Source organism: Pelophylax lessonae (assembly GCF_965119305.1).
Source record: "Pelophylax lessonae genome assembly, chromosome: 2".
NCBI lineage: Eukaryota > Metazoa > Chordata > Amphibia > Anura > Ranidae > Pelophylax > Pelophylax lessonae.
The window spans coordinates 619,922,599-619,943,131 of NC_138769.1; the positions used below are offsets into that span (position 1 = coordinate 619,922,599).

Consider the following 20,533-nt stretch of genomic DNA (forward strand, 5'->3'; position numbering starts at 1 on the left):
TAAAACAATTCAGACACAATTTACTCCCCCCTAAAATTATTCCTTTCCTCATGTTACTGTTGGTCCCAATTATTAACACCAAAGTGAAGTGTCTTCAGGCCGATCACATGACTCCTGGACGCTCTGCTATTACTATTCAGGGCTATAGGAGGAGGAGCCGAGCAGCTAGCTCAGCAGCCACGTGACTCCGACTGATGTTAGAGGGAGAGCTCGGCTCCTCCTGCTGTAGCCCTGTATAGTAATAGCAGAGCAGCCTGGGAGTCACGTGACCAGCCAAAAGACACTTCACAAAAGGTATTTAGAGGCATCGTTTCTTACAAACAGTTATACAGTGCAGGATGGGAACTTAAAAGAGAGGGGCTGGCAGCAAGGCAATGGTTTAGGGTTACAAACCCTTTAAAGTGAGATGAATATAAGATTTTTTTTTTTTTTTTCAAAACAGTGAGGTTTATTGAAACTTTTGGTACAATACAAAAATAAACCGTGCATTGAAACTTCGATCATATTCATAATACACAGGGGTACAAAAATACAAATATTCACAGTGATTAACACTTAGAAACAGAACAGACATAGTAAAAAAAAAAAAAAACATAAGGCAGTAGTCAGTTACTTTCTTTCGGCCCAACACTCAAGCAAACAATATTGGTTTAACAGGGACGGTCAGCATAAAGTAGTTACCTACTTCACTACTGAGCCGTATCAGGGCACTGCACCCATTTGTCCCAAATCTTGTTGAACTTCTGAGGGCACCCCCTATGTTTATATAAAAGTTTATGAAATGGGATGACACTATTAATTTCCTTAATCCACAATCCTAAAGTAGGAGGAGTAGGTCTCATCCACCGTCTGGCTATCAATTTACGTGCTATAAACAAGGTTTCCTGAAGAAATATGACAGTGGATTTGGGCATCTCTCCATCCGGATAGACCCCCAGGAGACACTCCTTAGGGGAGAGTTGTAGAGGAGACCCCATTTTGTCATGCAGAAATGTGACTACCTGTTGCCATAGAGTCTGTAATTGGGGACAGCTCCACAGTAGATGAAAGAAGGAAGCATCAGGGTCTCCGCACATAGGACAAGAGGGGACCAAGTCAGGGTGATATTTGGACAGTCTAAGTGGGGTGAGATAAGCCTGGTGTAATATAAAGGTCTGGGTTAGGCGATCCGACAGTTTTGGCGACACTCTGCGGCACGTCTCCAGGGCATCCTCCCACTCCTCATCCTCCATGGCCCCCACACTACGCTCCCAGCGGGTCTTAAGTGCAAAAGCTAAAGTGGTCGAAGAAGGTGTGTGGAGCTCAGAGTAGAACATGGAAATGAGGTGACTGGGTTCTGTACTTTTAACAATCTCAAGGGTGGTAATCGATTCCATCTCAGGAGGGCCGTCAGGGAATTGAGATCTATAGGCATGGGAGAGCTGTAAGTATCTGTAGTGCATGGGGCCCTGGAGCGCAAACTGGTCTCGCAGGGTCTCGTAAGACCGTAGACCAGTGGTCGTGGAGATATGGCTAAGGAGAAGAACACCCCTCCCACTCCATACCGACAGGTCAGGGATGGAGAGGAACTCACGCAATGTACTATTATGCCACAGAGGGGTAAATGTGTGGAATGGAGGGCACCGAAGCCTGGACGCTACCACCTCCCAGATCCGACAATAGTGATATAGAAGAGATCTGGGGCACAGGGGCTCCGACGAGCCCCTGACGCCCCTAAGGATAACTAGAAGGGGGTCCCCGAGGGGATGAGCCCACCCAGGGCAGAGCAGGGTCAAGAAGCGCTCTCTATCCATTTTATCTATGTGAAAGAACTGGGACAACTGAGCTGCCAGATAGTACAGATTAAAATCCGGCAGGGCCAACCCCCCTAGATTTGTAGGATTCTTGAGCTTGCGCCAGGAGATCTTGTGCCGGTTAGCACCCCAAACAAAGGTCTTGAGGAGTGATTCCATCTGCTTAAACAGCCTGAGTGGCAGATAAATAGGAGAGTGCCATACAACATAGAGAATTTTGGGAAGGAGAACCATTTTAATTAAATTGACTCTACCCATCACTCCCAGAGGTAATTTGGACCATACTTGAATTTTAGCCTTAAGCAGAGGGAACAAGGGTTGAACGTTATCCGGGACATAATCTGCTGAGCTAGCTGTCACTTGAATCCCTAAGTATTTAATGCAGGATACACATTGTAGGGCCGGGTTTGCGGGGGCAATCGCCTGCGGGCTCTCGTCAAGTGGAAGAATTTGTGATTTATCCCAGTTTATCTGAAAACCGGAGAATCGTCCGTACCGTTCAATTAAAGAAAGGGCTGTGAGCAGGGATTCTCGAGAGTCTTCCAAATACAACAAAGTGTCATCAGCATACATGCTGATTTTCTCCTCTAGTGGTCCTCTACGTAGGCCACGAATCCCGGGATGTGCTCTAATGGCCATCGCCAGGGGTTCCGCGGCCAGGGCATACAGCAGGGGGGAGAGGGGGCACCCCTGTCGAGTGCCACGGGATAAAGGGAAGGCGGTCGACTGCCAGCCGTTGGCCAGGACCCTAGCTACCGGGGCGCTATATAGAAGTTTGACCCACTTAATAAAATTAGGTCCAAAGCCATATCGGTCCAGGCAGGTCCAGAGAAATGTCCACTCTACCGAGTCGAATGCTTTAGCCGTGTCCAAGGAGACCACCACCCTGCCACCCATTCCGTCGTGTTGTGCCTGGAGATTCATGAATAACCGGCGAAGGTTAAATGAGGTGTTCCTCCTAGGCATGAACCCGGCCTGGTCCGAGTGTATGAGTGAAAGGATCACCTTGTTAAGACGGAGGGGTAAATTTTCGCAAGGATTTTAGTGTCTACTGGGAGCAAAGAGATGGGACGGTAAGACTCTGGGGCGTGTAAGTCTTTGCCCGGCTTGGGGATGAGCACAATTAACGCCTCCCGCATAGAAGGGGGCAGGGCTGCATCCCTGAACAGGGACTGAAACATAGCCAATAATTTAGGAGAAAGGAGTTCCGAATATTGGGAGAAGAACTCAATCGGGAGGCCGTCTAGGCCGGGGGCCTTAGATCTAGGGAACTTGGACACGGCTGCTGCAATCTCCTCCACAGAAATGGGTGCCTCGAGGGTCGCCAACTGGTCGGATGTCAAAGTGGGAAAGTCAATAGAGTCCAAAAAGTCATGCATGTCAGTGCAGTCAGCAGGGGCCTTAGAGGCGTAAAGTGTACTAAAAAATGATCGGAAACACTGTGTCACCGCAGCAGGATCAGTGATCTCATTACCCAGATCATCCTTTAAAGTAATAACTACCGGGGGCCTATCCTCACAATGGACTAAATATGCGAGGAGTTTCCCCGCCCGCTCTCCATGTGCAGATTCTGCTTCTGAAAAAACATCTTAGATTTCGCCTTCTCATATTCAAGTTGGGAAAGGACTTTAGAGGTCAATTTATACTGGGATTCATGTGTCGGAGTCGGGTCCGCCATAAAGGCCTGTTCAGCTTCAGTTAGATTTGTCGTTGCCCTGGAGATCTCCTCGGCAGCCCGCGCTCTAACAGCTTTGATTTTGGAAATCATAGTGGATCTGGCGAACAGATTAAATGCCTCCCACACCGCAGCCGGGGAGGCAGTGCCCTCATTATCAGAAAAGAATTGTGTCCAGGTCCCCTCAATGTCGTTCCCATCAGACACCAAGGGGAGCCAGGCGGGATTCAGGCGCCAGGCCGGGGGAGGTCTATTGCAGGGCAAGGACAACAGTATCCAAAAAGGGCAGTGATCAGACAGAGTCCGTGGGGCGAAGCCCGCCGCCAGTAACCTGGGGAGCAGGGTTCGAGACAACAATATCATATCAATGCGTGACATAGAATGGTGTGCAGCCGAGAAGCAGGAGTACGCACGCTGAGCGGGGTATTTGCTGCGCCAGGAGTCGGCCAAACCAAAGCTCTCCAACAATCGGGAGAACCTGGTCGGGGACGACCCCGGCGGCGCCTGGGAGGCGCCACCGGATCTATCCAGACCCGAGTCCATCACATTGTTAAAGTCGCCCAGCCAGATCACCGGGGCCCCCGGGCATTGTGCCATAAAAGCCAATCCCTCCATTATTACCACAGTAGAGTAAGGGGGGGGCACATAGAAAGCCATCAGCAGCATCAATTCCCCATAGACTGACGTTTTGAGAAAGACATATCTACCCATTGGGTCAACCTGAGATCCTAGGAGCTGGAAATGTACCGATTTGGCCACCAGAAGCGCCACACCCCTGGAGTGCGAGCTATATGCCGAGTGCTGCACCCAGCCAACCCAGGGCCGTTTGAGAGACTGCTGTACGCGGCCCTCCAAGTGTGTTTCCACCAGTACTATAATGTCAGCCCGGACACGGCGTAAAACATTAAAGACAGCCGTCCGTTTAATCTTATCACGCATACCCCTGACATTCCACGTCAACAATTTCAATGCGGCCATGGCAGGGGTAATACGGAGCGTGGAGCGGAGGCTCCCAGGATCTCAGGCAATAAGGCCACAGAACTAACAATTCCACGGTCATACACTAGCATTAATAAACGGCAGCAAAAGAGCAGGCAGTTATTACTTGAGGTCAATGTGCATAGAACATAAACAGTATAGAGATTGTACCAAATATAAACTGTAAACAATGGTAATACCCCAATCCCCCCTCCCTGCCCTGCACCAACCCCAACTTGTGCGGGCATGTTCCCAAACAAGCGCCTCAACCAGAACAGGCCCACATGCGACTGGTGAAGAGCAAAACCAGGAGGCCAGGGACCCCCAGGATAGTCAGCAAAAATACAGCAAAATACAACTAGGATAAGCAAGGGGGCCCGGGGGCCCAGGTCCAACAAAAGTCGCAGGGGGCAACAGGGGGGTTGGGCACAAACACACGCCTGAGCGGGTGTAGGGGGCGAAAACCAACAGGTGTATCGCTGGGTAGCAAAGCCTATGGGCAGGTGGAAATCCATAGGAAGAGAACAGAAAAGTCAGTTCCATCTGTGGAGCTAGGACGCTCCGCCGGTCAAACACATGAGCAGCAGGTCAGGGAAATGAGGGGGGAGGGGGGGGAAGGGGGATGCAAAGTCTTGAGTTCCGCAGGATCTACAAAACCCCCTCCACCTCTGCAGCAGTGAAAGGCATAGGCAATCAGGGAGAAAGTATCATGAAGTCGCCAGGGCAAGGTGGTCAGGCTCTAGCTTCCAGTCCTTCTAACCAGGAGATGGCGGCTTCCGGATCCTCAAAGAAGTGGGCTCGGTCCTCACCCTCCACTCTAAGACGGGCTGGGTACAACATAGAGTATTTGATATTCTTGATACGCAGCCTGCGTTTGACCTCCAAAAAGCTCTTGCGGCGCCTCTGGACCTCAGCAGAGAAGTCGGGGAAAACCGCTACTTTGTGATTTCCAAATGGAATGTTCCCCTTAACTCTGGCCAGGCGTAATATGGCATCCCTGTCCCGATAGTTCAGGAATTTAGCGATGAATGTGCGGGGGGGTGCACCCTGAGGGGGGGGACGCCCTGAGAGGCGATGTGCACGTTCCACAACAAAAGTGGGTGAGAAGGATTCTCTGCCATATGTCTGAGTGAGCAATTGTTCCAAATAGGATGAGGGGTCTGCACCTTCAGAGCCCTCCGGGAGGCCAATGAACCGCAGGTTACAGCGGCGCAGCCTATTCTCCATGTCATCCTGTTTTTGAAGGATAAGGTGTACTTGTTGCTGCAGCCTGTCTGAGGAGCTTTGCAATGGGGGGAGGGAGTCTTCCACCTCGCTAATTCTGTGTTCAGCCTCACCAACTCTGTCCCTTAGCTTCTGCATATCCTGACGCATCAATGATATATCTACCTTCACCTCCTCGATTTTAGTTGTCAGCATGGTCTGGCAAGTGGCAATCGCTTCCAATACCTTGGATGTAGCAGGGCTCTCAGGCTCCTCCACCACAAGCGACGGGCCGGCGCCATCTTGGATCGGGGCCTCCTTCTCCAGCCTCCGGAATGCAGCTAGTTTTGCCGCAGCTTCAGAGCCTTTCTTCGGCGGAGACATGCGGAGGTCGGTGCCGCGGGTGTGTGGGAGGTGAAGGGAGGATTATCGTGCCCGGAGGGCTGCAGGATTAGCGGTAAAGGATATCGGTCCGGCGGAGCTCCTCTCACACACGTCCTCTTACATGCTGCGCCAGGCCACGCCCATGAATATAAGATTTAAAAAAAAAATCATAAATAGTCCAATATTACATCAGTGTTGATTATTCCCATTCTGTGCATGGACCAGTTATCCCATAGTTTGTGCAAGGCAGCCTACAAGGTGTAGGGTCATTGATTCCTCCTTTAATTCTTTTTTTGCGTATGGTGGAAACGGGGGTGTGTACTGCAGAAAGTGTGCTTCCAAAATAGAGACAATGGTGTTATCTAAATTTATGATCTGTATATCTTAGTGTCATTGTTTTGGTAATTATTTTATATATTTTTTATCAGGAAAATGTACCTCGGCCAATGACGTCTATTCAAGCGGTTCGTTACAAAAAGACACCTTTGGCAGGTAACTATACTTTTATATGAATAATTATAGGTTCATAGGTGATAAATTGCTTTGTGACTGAGGAATATGCCTTACTATACAGGTTCTACTTTTGACCCCCTAGGTCAGTCTAGAGGTCCCATTTCTCCACTTGAAGCCAAGAATGAAGATACGTGAGTATATGTTTCTTTTCATTCTAGTAATTATATCAGGAGCTGTATACATATGAAAAAAGTTGACCTAGCAGCATCAGATCTATTTTTTCATGTTAAGTACAGCATGGCGAGTAATGTGCAAGTGTAATGCTTACAGCTACTTATTACCTTTTACAGACTTTATAGTAGTGATCGGTTTTTCGTTGCCGATACCGATATTTTAGCCAATGCATATCGGTATTGGCCGATATTTTTGTACATTTAAAAATGTTTATATTTTTTTTGACAGGTACTTTTGTGGGGGGATCTGGGGGTCTAAAACCCCAAACCCCTCCTCCGCACTTAAAAGCATTCAAAACGCCAAGTTTGGCTGTTTTAAAGTGCTGTCAGTTTTTTTAATCTGGTGCCAGACAGTACCCGGAAGTGATGTCACTTATGACATCACTTCCGGGTTTTTGCATGAAGACCCGATCAGAGCTGAATGCGGCTTTGATCGGGTCTTCGGCGGCCATGCAGGCTGGTTGCCCGGGTCTCCCGGTGGGACAGGAGACCCGGGCGTGCCGCAGAAGGCGGGGGAGAGGGGGGGGACGTCCCCTCCCGCTCCTTGTAATGACAGCTGAGCGGCTTCTCAGCCGCATTGGTTGTCATTACAAGACAGCCGACCGTCGGCTATGGATGCCGGCACCAGGGTGATGTCTCTAGCTGCAGGCATCACTCCGGTACAGCACTTTCCTGAAATATTGGCAACATCGGCCACCTTTGTGGCCAATTCCGATATATCAGGGAAAGTGCATATTAGCCCTCGATATATCGGCTTTGCCGATAATCGGTCATTCTCTACTTTATAGTACTCTCACGAACATTGTCTTCCTACTTATCCTAGACTATGATGTTGGCTCAGATGATGCAGCCATGTACATCCTGGTGCCTTTGCAGCTCTGGCTGTGTTCAGAAATGTCTGACACAGATCTGCCCTTTTGGAAGCCTCTCATTTTGTGTTTTTGCCTAGGCAAATCCAATTTGACTGGAGATAAATGACTGCTTTTTAATGATAAAAGGTTTAGCTTTCGATAATGATAGGATTACTGTATTTTATAAAACTTCAGGTATAAATTAATGCAGTATTATAAACTGCACTGAATAAAGCAACATTGGGTGCTCGGCAATGCCTGTGAACTGAGCAATCCTTGGATGGCTTAATTCGCAGGCACCATGTACAGAGCCATTCCAAGCAGCTCTGTGCCTTGGGATAGCTGGGATTGGTCATATAGAGACAATCGCAGATGTACACAATGTAGTGTTTACATTTGTGAGCCCTCCCCTTCCACTTACAACAGAGGAAGAGGAACAAACAGGAACTAATGAATGAATGACTCTGTGATCTGCTTATTAACCACTTCACCTCCCTTATCCACAATAAAGCCTTCATCTTAATCCTCCCACTGTGTGTGACCTTGTGCATTAACCCCTTCACCACCTTTTTAATCTGTATATAACCTGTATACACTGTATCCAGTCAACCTTACCTAGCTCCATCAATACCAGCATGCTTCTTTGTTTCAAAGACGAGAAGGGGGACAAAAGAGAGAGAGAAAGGGGATGAGAGAAAGAGAAGGGGGGCGAGAGAGAGAGAAGGGGACGAGAGAAATAGAGAGACTCTCCTGTGCAATAATACATCATTATTTGTTAAATACTCTATAATAAAAATGTGTAAAAGTAAATAGTAGAGAATAAATGTGCAAATATAGTAAATGTCCAAAAGATCCCCAATTCCACTAGAATATAGTGAATAAATCTTCACATAAATGACACCACTGTGTCCTTCACCATGATTCCCCACCATGGTAGGGTATGCTACAAACAACAGGCTGGCTCTGCTTCCCTACATAAACTGCTACCTTGCTGAGGATTGAGGACCGGATAAGAGGGCTTGTAGATCTAGCTGACCCATGCTTAGGAGCACTGATAAGCATATATGACCCCCCCCCCCCCATTTCCTTGAGGGGTCCATTGGATGAGGTGAGAGCTTACCCTAAGGGAGTTCATGGTGAAGGGCACAATGGTGTCATTTGTGTGACGATTTAGGAAGATTTATTTGGAGATCTATGGACTTTTTCTATTTGAATTGGACATTTACTATATTTGCACATTTATTGCACAGGAGTGTGTGTGTGTGTGTGTGTGTGTGTATATATATATATATATATATATATATATATATATATATATTATATATACACCTATATTTCTCAGAAAAGTCAAAGGAAAGCTTTTTAATCAGAGTACAGCATCAAGTCAATAATTGAACTCCTGGGATATTGATCTGGTCAGTTAAGTAGCAGAGGGGGTTGTTAATCAGTTTCTGCTGCTTTGGTGTTATTAAAAATAACAGCAAGTGCACTATATGGGCAAAAATGGGACAACCCCCAAAACAGGAATGGTTTTACAGGTAGAGGCCACTGAATTTTTTTTTCCCAACTCATTTTTTCTGACTGTTTTTTACTAGTTTTGCATTTGGCTAGGGTCAGTGTCACTACTGATATCATGAGGCAATACCTGAACCCTATAGAGGTTGCACAGGCAGTCTAACTCCTCGAGGATGGTACATCAAAATGTGCCATTGCCAGAAGGTTTGCTGTATCTCCAAGCACAGTCTCAAGAGCATGGAGGAGATTCCAGGAGACAGGCAGTTACTTTAGGAGCTAACTAATAAAAGTACACAGGGTCCTTAGTCCATTCAAACCCTCCACATAAGGGGAATGGTGTAGTGATCAAAGCACATCACTGCTCCATTAGGACTTGAGGCATGTGCAGACAATGAATATCTCACTATTTTCTACAATCACAGCAGTCCTTCCACCAAGTTCAAAAAGAACATGTATTGCCCAATAGTAAATGGACACCTCAAATCCGGCTTTAATCCTCAGCTGGGTTAGAAGAAGGCGGACTAGTCATTAAAGTATTAATGGGGACTCAAGCTTTGGCAGCATTGGTTACCGCAGAGTAGGTATGTTGGATCGGGAAACTCATGAGGTGACTCACGTGACTTGCGAGCCCGGCCACACCACTCATTGAAAGCGAGTCCCCGCTCAGTGACATCAATGGTCCATCATGAAGGGCAGGACGCCCAAATAGCAGAGTCTCCAGAGGGTCTATTGCCAGAGACAAGGGGTTGCTCACTGCCGTGAAGATGATAGCCCGCCATCCGGAAGTCAACGCCAGAACCGGAAGTCCGGAAGCTGTTGGCGTGGAACGCAGTGTGAAGCGCAGGGTTCGTTCGCACTGATTACGTCAACTCGTTTCGCATACGTCACTTACGCTTCGTCAGGACGTACCAACGTTGTTTACTTCCCTGTTTTTATAGTGGAACTAACCACACCTGATTTCAATTAAACATGGTAACAAAATCGTATAGCGTCATCTTGTGGTGAAGGCTGAAAACTGTTTTTTCATCTAGAAAACTAGAAATTACATCTAACAGTCATAGATCCTTGTAACATATTGGAAATGATCATTTCTCAATATAACAAATCAATAATGAATTTCAACAATATATATTTTTGCACATTTGTTGCACAGGAGTATGTGTGTGTGTGTGTATGTATGTATGTATGTATGTATGTGTATATATATATATATGTATATACATACACACACCTATATTGCTCAGAAAAATCAAAGGAACACTTTTTAATTAGAGTACAGCATCAAGTCAATTAAACTCCTGGTATATTGATCTGGTCAGTTAAGTTGCAGAGGGGGTTGTTAATCAGTTCCAGCTGCTTTGGTGTTATTGAAAATAACAGCAAGGGCACTAGATGGGCAACAATGGGACAACCCCCAAAACAGGAATGGTTTTACAGGTAGAGGCCACTGAATTTTTTTTCCCAACTCATTTTTCTGACTGTTTTTTACTAGTTTTGCATTTGGCTAGGGTCAGTGTCACTACTGATATCATGAGGCAATACCTGGACCCTATAGAGGTTGCACAGGCAGTCTAACTCCTCGAGGATGGCACATCAAAATGTGTCATTGCCAGAAGGTTTGCTGTATCTCCAAGCACAGTCTCAAGAGCATGGAGGAGATTCCAGGAGACATGCAGTTACTTTAGAAAAGCTGGATGGGGCCCTTAGAAGGTCCTTAACCCATCAGCAGGACTGGTATCTGTTCCTTTGTGCAAGTAGGAACGGGATGAGCACTGGCAGAGGCCTACAAAATGACCTCCAGCAGGCCACTGGTGTGAATGTTTCTGATCAAACAATCAGAAACAGACTTCATGAGGGTGGCCTGAGAGCCCGACGTCCTCTAGTGGGCCCTGTGCTCACTGCCCGGCACTGTGGAACTTGATTGGCTTTTGCCACTGGCACCCTGTGCTTTTCACAGATGAAAGCAGGTTCACCCTGGGCACATGTGACAGACGTGAAAGTGTCTGGAGAAGCCGTCAAGAACGTTGTGCTGTCTGTAACATCGTTTAGCACAATCGGTTTGGTGGTGGGTCAGTGATGGTTTGGGGATGCATATCCATTGAGGGACGCACAGACCTCTACAGGCTAGACAGTGGTACCCTGACTGCAATTAGGAATCAGGACGAAATCCTTGGACCCATTGTCCAAACCTACACTGGTGCAATGGGTCCTGGGTTCCTCCTGGTGCACAACAATGCCCGGCCTCATGTGACGATAGTATGCAGCCAGTTCCTGGAGAATGAAGGAATTGATACCATTAAATGGCCCCCACACTCGCCTGACCTAAATCCAATAGAACACCTCTGGGACATTAGGTTTTGGTCCATCCGATGCTGCCAGGTGGCACCTCAGTCTGTTTAGGAGCTCAGTGATGCCCTGGTCCAGATCTGGGAGGAAATACCCTAGGACACCATCCGTCGTCTCACTAGGAGCATGCTCCAACTTTGTCAGGCATGCATACAAGCACGTGGGGGCCATACAAACTACTGATTACCATTTTGAGTTGCTGCAATGAAATTTCAGCAAAATGGACTAGCCTCCTGCATAATTTTTTCACTTTGATTTTCAGGGTGTCTTTGAAGTCAGCCCTCTGTAGGTTGATAATTTTCATTTCCATCAAATGATGTGACATCCTTTCGTTCCTATCACATTACCCAGTCCATATCAGTATAGATATTCAACATTAGATTTTTCCCCATTGAGATCTGATGTGTTTTCAAAGTGTTCCTTTAAATTTTTTGAGCAATATATATATATATTTTCAGAGTCTTGGCAATCTTCTTATAGCCTTGGCCATCTTTATGTAGAGCAACAATTATTTTTTTCAGATCCTCAGAGAGTTCTTTGCCATGAGGTGCCATGCTGAACTTCCAGTGACCAGTATGAGAGAGTGAGAGCGATAACACCACATTTAACACACCTGCTCTCCATTCACACCTGAGACCTTGTAACACTAACGAGTCACATGACATCGGGGAGGGAAAATTAGGCCAATTTGAAAATTTTTACTTAGAGGTGTACTCACTTTTGTTGCCAGCAGTTTAGACAATAATGGCTCTGCGTTGAGTTATTTTGAGGGGACAGCTAATTGACACTGTTATACAAGCTGTACACTCACTACTTTACATTGTAGCAAAGTGTCATTTCTTCAGTGTTGTTACATGAAAAGATTTAATAAAATATTTACAAAAATGTGAGGGGTGTACTCACTTTTGGGAGATACTGTGTGTACATACACTATATACACTATATTTTCAAAAGTATTGAACTTTAATGGCATCCCAGTCTTAGTCCGTAAGGTTCAATGTTGAGTTGGCCCATCCTTTGCAGCCATAACAGCTTCAACTATTCTGGGCAGGCTGTCCACAAGGTTTGGAGTGTGTCTATGGGAATGTTTGACCATTCTTCCAGAAGTGCATTTGTGAGGTCAGGCACTGATGTTGGATGAGAAGGCCTGGCTTGTAGTCTCCGCTCTAATTCATGTCAAAGGTGTTCTATCGGGTTGAGGTCAGGACTCTGTGCAGGCCAGTCAAGTTCCTCCACCCCAAACTCGCTCATCCATGTTTTTATGGACCTTTGTGCAGTGGTCCAAATCATTTGGTGGAGGGGGGATTTGTGGTGTGGGGTTGTTTTTCAGGGGTTGGGCTTAGTCCCATAGTTCAAGTTCAACTTAAGGTGTCAGCATACCAAGACAATTTCATGCTCCCAGCTTTGTGGGAACAGTGTGATGGCCCCTTCCTGTTCCCACATGCCTGCGCACCAGTGCACAAAGCAAGGTCCATAAAGACATGACCCCTATCAGATTTTTATTCGTCATCTGTGTCCCATTGTGGGGGTTTCCTTTCACTTCCTGTCCCATAGCCAAATAGGAAGTTAGAGGAAATCCCTCCAAAATGAGGAATGAGGAAATCCCTGGTTGTCACCAGAACTTGCGTCTCCATTAGAAGATTTCCCCTCTATTACTTTTCTGGGGACAACTCGAAATTTGGGATTTTCTTTTATTTTTTCAATGATATTGGTAAACGGGACAAATAGAGAGGATGAATCTCCATAATGGGGGCGCAGAGACAGCAATAAAAACTGATCGATGTCAGTCCCTCTCCACTTTATCCAAAACTAACAAAAAAAAGTTTTGGCTTTAGTTATACTTTAACCCCTTGGTTCCTGAACTATTCTCGCAAATATGCGACCTCCCGATGGATTTGCCTTGTTTTTACAGCACTTTATTGATTATACCTACCCACTTTGTACTACCTCACTCGTTTGGTTTATTTTATACGCCTATGATGGCACATATAATAGCTTGATTTACCAACACACAGTCACATAGTCACTTTAAACCGACCCCTTGTTGGGATCTGCACTTTATTAATTACATATGGTGGCATATACCACAGTCTGATTTATCAGCACCTAGTCACTCAGTCACTTTTTACAGATCCCTCTTGGGATCTGCACCTTATTATTATTTCCTTCTACACCTTTGATATGAATTATGCACCTTGATTTTTATTATTATTCACTATTGAGTCATTTTTTATATTTGTATTTATAGCGCCTTATTGTATTAGGTTTAATTTATATTCTACTGCACTGTGATCATATATAGTTATACCCCTGGGTCATATCATCTCCTTTCTTTTACTTATTTACATATTAAGACACATTGGGCAGCGCCATTTTACCTCTCCCTTATTTCCAAGCGGCGGCATTTTTGCGAGAATTGGGGTGAATGCAGCTGTGCCGAGAGCACACTATCGGCACAGTTACCGGCACCTAATGGAAAGCTCACGATTGCTGCTTGCGATCAGGACCTTTCCGATCATGTGACTTCTGTAACAGACAATCACAGCGGTCACATGACCATAAACACCAACCCCGACTCCAGTCATCTGAAACCTCTTAAAGGGCCGGCGCAAAAGGGTTAAGGTAAAGATAGTAACAAATATCAAAAAATGATTTCCTGAGGCAGCATGTATGTATTCTGTAACTATCAAAAGTACACAGTAGAGCTGTGACGTTTATCTAACACAAGGGGGTGCTGTTTTAACGTGCCTTTGCAATTAAGTACTTTTAGATTTCCTGTTACTTACCCTTTAAGCATTCTGATAATTCTTGCATTAATCATTTGATAGAAAATTTAATACAGATGTAAAAAAATAAAGACATTTTTGTCTATACTGTTGAGACTTTCTGTTTTACCTTATTATGCGTGTTCATATTTCTTTTAGACCAGAGGAAAAGATTAGACAGTTAGAGAAACAAGTAAATGAATTAATCGAAGAAAGTTGTATTGCTAACAGCAATGGAGATTTAAAGACGGTGAGTTTAAATTTACAATGCACTTTCAGCAATATTATTCTGTCTGAGCTGTGTATAATATCATAATATTCTCCTTCTGCTTTTTTTAGGCCCTGGACAAAGCAAAGGAAGCTGGGAGAAAGGAGAGAGTCCTGGTCAGACAGAGAGAGCAAATACTGTCTCCGGAGAGTATTAACCTGGACTTGACATATTCAGTATGTACAGATAGATTGTTCTTCTATATAATAGATATGTTGGATGCATGAAGCTTCAGGGGTGCATAGAGCAAGCAGTCAGACTCCAGATTTCAATTTTCTAGTACAAGTAAGTTTAAAAAAGAACTTCAAGTTAGGACAGTAGACATCCATAAACCTACATGATATCAGAATGTGTCCTCTTTTGTCATTTGTTTTTAAGCTTTGTTATAAGTTCCATAAAGCCCTGTATTAATTATGAAAGTAACTAGGGCTGAAACAACGAATCCACCTAATCGATTATGAAAATAGTTATCAACTGTTTTCATAATCAATTAGTTGGTCAGCTGATTAATTGGCCTGAATACAGAATTCATTATTTTTTTTTTTAATCAGAAAAAAAGATTTTATTTAGATGAACAGGTAGCCATGCACAGACATTTGGAATACAATCACAAGAAATCTTACAATTTTAGGTACATAACATTTGGCTCCAAGCCTGTGCATTATACTGTCATATATAATTCAAATAACAAGAAAGGAAAGAAACAAAATAAAAAAAGAGAGAGAACAAACAATGATCAGCGTAAATAAGCAACATAAATGGCATGCACTTCCCTACCTGCCAAAACCAAGCAGGTAATCCAATAAAATGCCTTTCCCAATGTACCACATTCGGCATCACTACCCACTCCTTCATGCCTCCAGGACATACAGTAAAATCTCCCTCTGCTCACCTCTATACTAATAGCAGGCTGTCAAGATCTATTTGCAGAGGAGCAACCCCAGGGGACCCTAGCCTTTCCCGACAAATTTTTTGTGAATTTTTTCGGTACTTTCCTATGCTGGTATGTTTTTTTTTCCCTAATAAGTATCTTATTAACTTCTTGAATCCATTGATGGGATGCGGGGGCTTGGGGAGAGAGCCAGTATCTTGCAATCAGTTTCCTGCCTTACAATCTTAGTATTGCTATGTACATAGCAGGGGGGGGTACAAGTCTTCCTCTAAACCAACAAATAACTTGAACAAGTTATAGAAAAATAAGGTGAGGTAAAATGGCGCTGCCTTCCTTAAAGGTGTATGTATATATACGGAAGGGGTTAAATGATATACCAAAAAAGTGCTAATGTGCAAACAGTATGCTATAAATAAAACTGTATATAAAAAAGTGTTTAAAAATATTCTGGAGCTAAAATATATACAATTGAGTGAACACAAAGTGATAGGTGCAATACAAAATAGATGACAATATACAATGTGCCAGTGCAAATGATCCAGTGAAAACACCAAGCATAAATCATATATATATATTAAACCATTAAAGAAGTCCAAAAACAGTCCATAAGGTGCTACAAAAAAATTCTTCAAAAAACAATAGTGCTTCAATTCTATTGGTAGGTGATATTCAAGGAGTGATCCGGGTGATAAATAAAGGGTGAGAGAAAACGTGCACCCCTCCAATATATCCCGCACTCACCAGAGATATATACCCCTGCGGGGGTAATAAGCCTTAGAATAATGGCCTCTTTCCTATGGTTCCTACGTAGTAGGCTCGTGGGTAAGGGTATCCCTGGATAAATCCACTCAGCGGGGCAATGTAATTCCAATATATTAGGTAGACATGGTAATCCTCTCTCGAGTTAGGAGATGTTCCGAGGTAAAAATGCAAGAAGGAAGACCTCATATAGTGATGTACCGTTTACATTCTTTATTGAGCAAAAAGTAAGAATAGTACTCACATACAATTGTGGCAAACAAGCATAGAAGGCAGTAGGGGCCGCGAATCCCTCGTTGGCGGCTGCTTCCGGGACTCTATGGGAACCAGCGACCAGATCTGCGTTCCAGTGGGGCGGAAATTACGTAACCACGCACAACGCGTTTAGTCACAGCTGACGTCATCAGGTGCACCTCACTTGCTAGAGACCATGCCTTAGAATTCTACTTCCTGTCTGCCACGGAGTAATTACAGCTGATATGTGAAAATGTGAACCTTTGGAGGGTTACTGATAACCTTTGATAACTATCTATATTCCCCTTACACACACTTTCACATCTACCTAGGATGGCAAACTGTCATCATAACTAATAAAAAAACTTCTTACTTATAACTGCAGGTAAGCTTATTGTTCTTAAATGTATAACAGGTGCTGCTAAACCTGGCCACCCAGTACTCCAACAATGAGATGTATACAGAAGCCTTAAATACTTATCAAGTGATTGTGAAAAATAAAATGTTCAGCCATGCAGGTATGTGCCATTTATTAACTTTTTTGTTTTTTAAAATAAACTGCAAATAAACTCTCCACTGGTGTAAGAATTACAAATTACTAGGTGGGTACTGTGCACATGATCCGAAAATTGTACCAAAAATGGTGCTTTCAATGCGACCATATGATAATCTTATTGTTAGTACACAGCTTTCAAGAGCCAATCACGACAGTTTATCCGATGGGACGAGCAGGAAAATGTTTCTTGTATGGTACCAGATCGTACGATTTTCCTTTAATCAGTATAGTGGTCATTTGAAAATACGATAAAAATACACTAAAACACATGACATCAATTACGATTTTTATATTCTGTTATATGAGAATTTTTGCCACTTTAGTAAACTCTTCATTTTCGATATGAAACTAGCAATCAAAAAAATAAACGGACAAGCTGTCGTACGATTTTTGGATCGTGTGTACGGCCATTAGGTCTGGTGTTCTCTTAATTAAGCCATTAAGAAAGAAGGTTTTGGAGCAATGAGAAAGAAAGTGGCAAAGATTTTAATAAAAAAAGTTGTCCAACACTGGTTGGCCCAGCAAATTCAGCCCAAGAGATGACCATTTGATGCTAAGAAAAGTCACCAAGAACCCCAAAATTTCACTTACTAAGCTCTGAAGCAACTGCAAAGTGCACAGTCTATTTGCCTTTAGTAACTAACTTGCATGTTTGTGCTTATGCTGGAGAAAGGAAGAGGGATGCAGGGGCCATTGTATTATGGGGGAAATAAGTGATTAAAGTGGAGTTTCCCTGGCTTTTGTGTTTATTAAAAGTCAGCAGCTACAAAAAGTGTAGATGCTGACTTTTAATAAACACATACTCACCTGTCCCATGACGGCCCAGCAATTAGGCTGGGGGGAGTCTCGGTTCTCTGTCTTCTCCTTCCGCGGCGCAGGCATCTCTAGTGTGGGCACTGCGCATGCGCGAGTCGCACCGCATGTCCTGACTGGCCAGGCAATCTTCTTGGACCTCAGACGTGTCGCAGAAGTATGCAGGGAGGGAGGGGGAGAGGAGAACTTCCGCCCGAGCCGCCTAGGCGGCCCGAACGGAAGTGGAAGCGGGTACCTGTCAAAACTAGGTACCCGCCCCCCCCAAAAAAAAATGACATGCCAAATGTGACATGTCAGGGGGTCGGGACCACTTAAAGTGGAAGTTCCACTTTTGAGTGGAACTCCACTTTAACTGGGGAAATCAGTCCTGGCCAATCACCTTTGTCCTGGCCAAGGAGTGTCAGCTAGAGTCATGATGGGGCCTTCAAATAAATAATCAAAAGTTCCCCAATCCTACTCTAAACAGTTTAACATCCTCTAGTATCCTTAGAAGCACTTAGTGGTCAGGACCCTTGTCTTGGTTCATTTCACACCAGGAACGCTATCTTCATAGAGTTTATATGTTTTCATTCTTTGTGTGAGTTTTCTGGGGGTGATCTAGTTTCTTTCTGTGATCTATTCTGAGTTCATTTTACTTCTAGCCCTGCTGGTCTAAAAAGTACATATCAGTATAACTACGGTAGGTGCAACTCATTGTAAACTCCTTTTGTGGGCAGGGAAAATATTCATTAAAAAAATCTCCTTTAGGTCATTATAAACAAGTTTTGCTCAAGTCTGTAAAAAATGAAGTTGTTTTCCTGCAGTTTGGGTTTACTTTGGATTTCCTGCATGAAAGGTGAAATACTTGTGCAGTTTTTCATGTCAGGAGAAGACAACGATAGCACTGTGTGTAATTTGGATTCGTGGGGCTTTCAGCCTCAGGAATGTGGAGACACACAGGTTGGAAAACAAAACTGGTAACTTTTAGGAATGTTTTCATATTTATTGAAATTGTGCCTGTGAAACCGATCTAAAAATGTGATAAAAAAAAGCCTAAACATTGCTGGTTCTGTTTTCCTGTGTTCTGTCTTCATCCAGTCCGTATAATGTTTTGTTAGTTTAACCTCCTCAGTACCAGCATGTTTCGCCCCCATCCTATCCAGGCTATTGTTCAATTTACAGCACTGTAATGATTTTGTGATGTGACTGGTTCTTGCAACACTGTATGAAAATGAATTTTATACCTTTTTTTGAGATTGATAGAAGTTTATTTTGGTGGTGTTTAATAACCAGTGGGGGTTTTTTTTTTTTTACCATATAAAACAGAAAACAAATGAAATCTTTACTTTCTGTTTTAAAAGATAGCAAATAAAAATGCTAGGACCGTACTAAAACCCCTGAAATTACCCTTTTTCGGAAAGTAACCACTCCACGTGTGCTGACACAAGACTGTTTCATTTAATTTCCATTTTTATTTTTATTTTATTTTATGTTAACTTTCTTAATATATGTAGCACCCTACAAATAGGTGCTAGGTAAAACTATAGTGGGCCTTGTCTGCCTAACAGCTGGGCTGTGATCTATCTAGTCAGGGTGTCAGGGCTTCCAGATGTGCCTGCTGAGGGGAGAAGTGTCCCCACTGGCTCCTGTGAGGGGCTTCTCATAGGGCAGTGTGGGAAGCACAATCAGGGGACACATCCCAGCTTCTAACTACCCCAGAAGGCAGATTAGGCTGCAAAGGATTCTGGGAGTGGGTATAAGTTTGGGGGGAAGTGCGTGGCACAGTGTCTTTGGCGGGAGCAGAGTCCCAGGAAGGAGAGTGCGGCTGTCTCTCCTCCTGTCTGAGGAAGGTGGATGTCTTGGGGTGTCGCCTGAGAGTCCAGAGAGTGCTGAGAGGGACTAGGTGTGCAGAGAGCCTGCGGAGAGAGAGGGGTCCAGTCCCAGGAAAGCCTACACAGGTCGTGAGTACTGAGGATTGCCCCTGGGGGTCTGCCTAGAGACGGAGGGGACCACTCCGGAAGAAGTTTAGGGATCCAAGGTCAGTTAGCTGTAAAGAGGGGTGCCTAGGTTGAGGACCATGAAGTGTAAAGGGGGTACATAGTCAGTGGACCCTGAAGAGTTTAAGGAGCAAAAGGGGGCACCAGCAGTCTGGGCCATGAATTGTATTGCGTGTGCCAGTTACAGTGTTAGCTATTTGGAGTTCTACACAATACTACCTCAAGCTGTGCCAGGCGGGGGAAAAGTATTCAAAGACTTACACAGTGAAGCAGTGTCAGGAGTTCTACAGTTCTCAGTCTTGGATCTAGTGGACTGTAGGTCGCGGATTCAACACTTCCTCTGTTGTACAGAGTGTTCTCAGAGTCAGTGAGCGTTGGCTGGCACTGGCTAGCGTCAAGGAAGCGCCAACGGGCATTGTTCCAGGATCAAAGTCCCAATTGTAATTAGTTCAAGCCGAGAGGAGTATCCCACTCATTCCCTTCTCCCATCCCCTTAATTTATAATAAAAAAACCACAAACAAAGATGCCGGAGTTGTCACTGTTTCAATTGTCACACCTGGGGACTCAGCTCACATGGGCTGGAGAGGATTCCGGTACTAATGGCAGACTCACATTAGGCCACAGGCCTGGAAACCTTACTACATTTGGGGGCTCGTCCGGGATTTTGCCATTAGCTACTGGGCCGGTTGCCCTTGGCAACGGCACAAGGAAAAGTCCACAAAAATCAATTTTTGTGTCCGGAACTGCTACATCAGCATCAGGCGGGGTGTGAGACTGTGACTGTGGAAGGCAGGGAGAGTGGATTGAGACTACAGGGCCACAGAGAGGGATGCTTGTG

At 44.7% G+C, this 20,533-nt stretch overlaps 1 protein-coding gene across 1 annotated transcript in view; it reads left to right on the top strand.

Moving 5' to 3' along the window:
• IFT88 (intraflagellar transport 88) overlaps positions 1–20,533 on the top strand; it is a 154,925-nt gene that overhangs the window by 30,132 nt on the left and 104,260 nt on the right. Inside the window, exons 6-10 of the mRNA XM_082245252.1 lie at positions 6,462–6,525; positions 6,608–6,677; positions 14,356–14,446; positions 14,536–14,640; positions 16,765–16,867. Of these exons, the coding sequence (XP_082101378.1) occupies positions 6,462–6,525; positions 6,608–6,677; positions 14,356–14,446; positions 14,536–14,640; positions 16,765–16,867 (433 nt within the window). The remainder of the gene's footprint in view (positions 1–6,461; positions 6,526–6,607; positions 6,678–14,355; positions 14,447–14,535; positions 14,641–16,764; positions 16,868–20,533) is intronic.